Source organism: Nanorana parkeri, unplaced genomic scaffold, assembly GCF_000935625.1.
Source record: "Nanorana parkeri isolate BGI_ZX_2015 unplaced genomic scaffold, ASM93562v1 scaffold3270, whole genome shotgun sequence".
Taxonomy (NCBI): domain Eukaryota; kingdom Metazoa; phylum Chordata; class Amphibia; order Anura; family Dicroglossidae; genus Nanorana; species Nanorana parkeri.
The window spans coordinates 37,495-41,878 of record NW_017309538.1 but is presented as its reverse complement, the minus strand read 5'-3'; the positions used below and the strand labels follow the sequence as shown (position 1 = coordinate 41,878).

Here is a 4,384-nt window from a genome sequence, read left to right as displayed (position 1 = left end):
TATATATATATATATACACACCAATATAAATAACATTACAAGGGTAGGCAACCTCGGGGAGGGGGGAATCCAGCCCCTCCGCAGTCACGGCAGAGAGCCATGACAGGATCGAGAGGTGAGCGAACGCCGGTATGTGTTCCCTCACTTCCCGATCTACTGAGCCCACCTGTGACAGTCTCATTGTCACAGGTCGGCTAGAACTATGAGGTGAGTGAAAAGCACTCACCTCATAGTTCTCCTTTAAAGCAGAACTCCGGGCACACATTTTATTAACCCTTTGCAGTGGGGCTACAAGGGTAACCTGCTGGATTTTGCCTTTCACTTCCAAAAGATGATTTTCAGCATTTCCAACCAAGTTTAAAAATGATTTTCCTGGAAGTATTTCGCTGGTCGGGGGTCTCCTCACCTTTCAGAGATGCTATAATATCTGTCGTCCGTCACTCCATCTTGCAAGGGAACGTTAACAGTGTAGTATCGTCCTTTGCCCAGCCCAACGTCGGTAACATCTCCGGTCCCTACGAATGAATGAACACACATACACTCAGTATTGGAATAGATGGATAGATGAAAGTGATCTTGGACACATTCCTTCAGTCTCCCCATCATACGCATCTGGAAGGTTTTGCTGTTGTATTAAAGAGACTTAAAAAAGGGAATTATGGGGTAACCTTTGTATCCTCCCATATTTTTAGTAAAACATAAAAGACGGGGTCACGTCGGGTAAATAGACACCAAACATGTCAAGCCTTAAAATTGCGTGCGCCCACAGGCGATGATTAAAACGCTTTTACTGCTCATCAGTTTAGTGTTATCGGTGATTAATGGCTCTAAAATTATTGCTCTCACTCCGACGTTTGTGCGGCGATATTTAACGTGTGCGGCACAATAGGCGCAATCGTCGTTTTCGCACGTAGGTGCACCCGACGCATATCTGCGTGAGTATGTGGGGGGCGGGGACTTAAAAAAATGTTTTCTTTTAAAAAAAATTTTTATGCTTTTTTAATTTTTGTATTACTTTTTTTTTAAACACACAACTTTATTGCTATTACATGGAGGGCTAAGAAGCCCCCTATGTGATAGCCAATTTACATGACAGGTCCTCTTTGTGGAGACATCAGGGGTCTCCAAGACCCCTGTCACCTAGGGACCCCCAGAGAAGCTGATGAAGCAGAGATCTAGCTGGAAAGTGACACTGAGTGCAGGAAGTGATGTAATATACATCACTTCCTGCATTCGGGGACTGAGAGGAGATCAGAGGGAGATCGTACACTGTGGGGGGGGGGGGGGGTGTTATTTCTTTTTACTATATAATTAAAAAAGTACCATAAATGTAAAAAAACAAAGTTTCCCTACGTTATGTTACAAAACATTTATTCTTACCCATATTTTTAGTAAAACATAAAAGACGGGGTCACGTCGGGTAAATAGACACCAAACATGTCAAGCCTTAAAATTGCGTGCGCCCACAGGCGATGATTAAAACGCTTTTACTGCTCATCAGTTTAGTGTTATCGGTGATTAATGGCTCTAAAATTATTGCTCTCACTCCGACGTTTGTGCGGCGATATTTAACGTGTGCGGCACAATAGGCGCAATCGTCGTTTTCGCACGTAGGTGCACCCGACGCATATCTGCGTGAGTATGTGGGGGGCGGGGACTTAAAAAAATGTTTTCTTTTAAAAAAAATTTTTATGCTTTTTTAATTTTTGTATTACTTTTTTTTTAAACACACAACTTTATTGCTATTACATGGAGGGCTAAGAAGCCCCCTATGTGATAGCCAATTTACATGACAGGTCCTCTTTGTGGAGACATCAGGGGTCTCCAAGACCCCTGTCACCTAGGGACCCCCAGAGAAGCTGATGAAGCAGAGATCTAGCTGGAAAGTGACACTGAGTGCAGGAAGTGATGTAATATACATCACTTCCTGCATTCGGGGACTGAGAGGAGATCAGAGGGAGATCGTACACTGAACTCCCCTTTCATCTCCACAGAGTCACAGAGCCGTGCCGGTCCCGGCCGCATCGGGCACAGCGGATCTCGGGACCGGCAACGGCAGTGACAGCTGCTGATACAAGCGATCGAGCGTCTCTAGAGACGCCCGATCGCTTGAATGTAAAGCTCCCGGCCGGCTGTGTAATTACAACGACCGGCCGGGATGCTGCTCGTCGGGCTCCGCCGTCCTCTCGTCACAGACGAGCGGATTTTTCAAGCCCTGCCCATAGTTCTCTTTATGGTCACGGGAGGACATATACTAACCTCCTCCCGTGAACCACAGCTCAGTATATCGCAAGCTACAGCTCAGTATATACTGAGACTGCCGCAGCCGGGACAGATCCCGACAATACTGTTGAGATCCACCCAGCTGCATGATTGACAGCTGGCTCTGCCTATCTAGAGGCAGCTGTGCCCGCCCCCTCCCCCGTCCGTTCCCTCCAGTCAGCGCTGGAGGATCGTAGAGGAGGGGGAATCCCTGCGGGGAGTGGTGACTGGCAGTCACCGCTCTACGCACGGAGATGATTGAGAATTGAGCGAGCGACGTTATGTGTTCCCGATCTATAGAGCCGACGTGGGACAGTTTCATTGTCACAGGCCGGTCTAGCTATGAGGATGAGTGGAAATCACCTCAAAGATCTCCTTTAAACGTCATTTTCTAAAAGGTGACAGTGCAAGAAAATGTCACTGCTCCATCCAACGCTGACCCTTCAACTCTCAGGCGAGCACGGGTGCAGGCTAGGAGCCGCCCATGCACCAAAACCGTCACACACCATAGATCCACCGACGATGAAAGATTGAATCCATGTCCAGCACATCGAGACTCCTCGTCTGGAGGCCCCACAGGGGGCGAAACATGTTAGCGTGGGCAGCCTCCGGATGGGGGAGTCTCGATGTGCTGGACGTGTCTTTTCTAGTGGAATACATCTTTCATCGTCGGTGGATCTATGGTGTGCGGCTTCTTTTCTTTTGGTTGGTCATTGCGGTCAGGTTTAGATCTACTTTCATGACCAAGAATAAGATATTGATGAGGAGAAAAGGAAATACACTTGCCGGGGAAGAATCCGGGTGAAAATTTGTGCAGGGAAACCGTCATGACTTTAGATGTGAAACTAAATGCGTCTTCCACTCCTGAAACATAAATAGAGAGAGAGAGAGAGAGATTAGATACCAATTGCTTAAAGGAGAACTATGAGGTCAGGGCTTTTCCCCGTAGTTCTCCTTAAGGTAACGGGAGGACACAAACAGGAGGACAATTATGTCGGGATCCGCCCAGCTGCGTGAGTGACAGCTGACTCTGCCTATCTAGAGGCAGAGCCAGCTGGACCCGCCCCCTCCCCCGTATATATATATATACACCAATATAAATAACATTACAAGGGTAGGCAACCTCGGGGAAGGGGGAATCCAGCCCCTCCCCTGTCACGGCAGAGAGCCGTGACATGATCGAGAAGTGAGCGGACGCCGGTACGTGTTCCCTCACTTCCCAATCTACTGAGCCGACCTGTGGCAGTCTCATTGTCGCCCCAGGTTGCTTTCCCAAATGCAGCTCTGTGGGATGTGGGCAGAGACAGAAAAGGAAGCTCCATGGCTTTCACCGCCGTCCCACATCCCCGGAGCTCTGTAGCTTCATGTGGAAGCATCTTAGTGACACCAGCAGGGCAGAAGCCGAATGTGCTGCGGTGGCAACCCGGCAGAAGCCGAATGTGCTGCGGTGGCAACCCGGCAGAAGCCGAATGTGCTGCGGTGGCAACCCGGCAGAAGCCGAATGTGCTGCGGTGGCAACCCGGCAGAAGCCGAATGTGCTGCGGTGGCAACCCGGCAGAAGCCGAATGTGCTGCGGTGGCAACCCGGCAGAAGCCGAATGTGCTGCGGTGGCAACCCGGCAGAAGCCGAATGTGCTGCGGTGGCAACGCTGCATAGGTTGGATGTGCCGCAATGGCAATGCTGCAGAAGCTGAATGTGCTGCGGTGGCAACGCTGCAGAGGCCGATACCAATGAGAGGCCAATGAGATTTGAAAACTATGGTCACAGCTCTAAAATTAAAGATCCTTATATAAAGCTTTCCCTAATGGAAGACGCCCCACATGTACGGTGTGTAAGGTCTTGTGTCCTGCTTACCGTCTCCGTGATGCAAGTCCAGATCTATATATAACACCCTCTCGTATTTCTGTCGCAGTTTCAGGATCCCTAATACGGCATCGTTAAGGTAACAAAACCCAGAGGCTTCATCTCTAAACAGGAAACAAAGAGAACACAAAGTAACCTTTCCAATGATCTCATGGCATACTGCAAAATATACGACGACCATAACTCCGGTCTACTGGCCTCTGTCATAGGACTATTACCCATACTGGGGGGGGGGGGGAGAGAGACTCTCTAGGGCGCA

At 49.1% G+C, this 4,384-nt stretch overlaps 1 protein-coding gene across 2 annotated transcripts in view; it reads right to left on the bottom strand.

Annotated features, from left to right (window-relative positions):
* The window catches only part of HDAC8 (histone deacetylase 8), a 17,576-nt gene that overhangs the window by 5,285 nt on the left and 7,907 nt on the right, over nt 1-4,384 (bottom strand). For both annotated transcript variants that reach the window (XM_018574839.1, XM_018574840.1), the window contains 3 exons: nt 4,117-4,229; nt 3,049-3,126; nt 407-515 (listed from right to left, as the gene is read on the bottom strand). In XM_018574839.1, the coding sequence (XP_018430341.1) occupies nt 407-515; nt 3,049-3,126; nt 4,117-4,229 (300 nt within the window). The remainder of the gene's footprint in view (nt 1-406; nt 516-3,048; nt 3,127-4,116; nt 4,230-4,384) is intronic.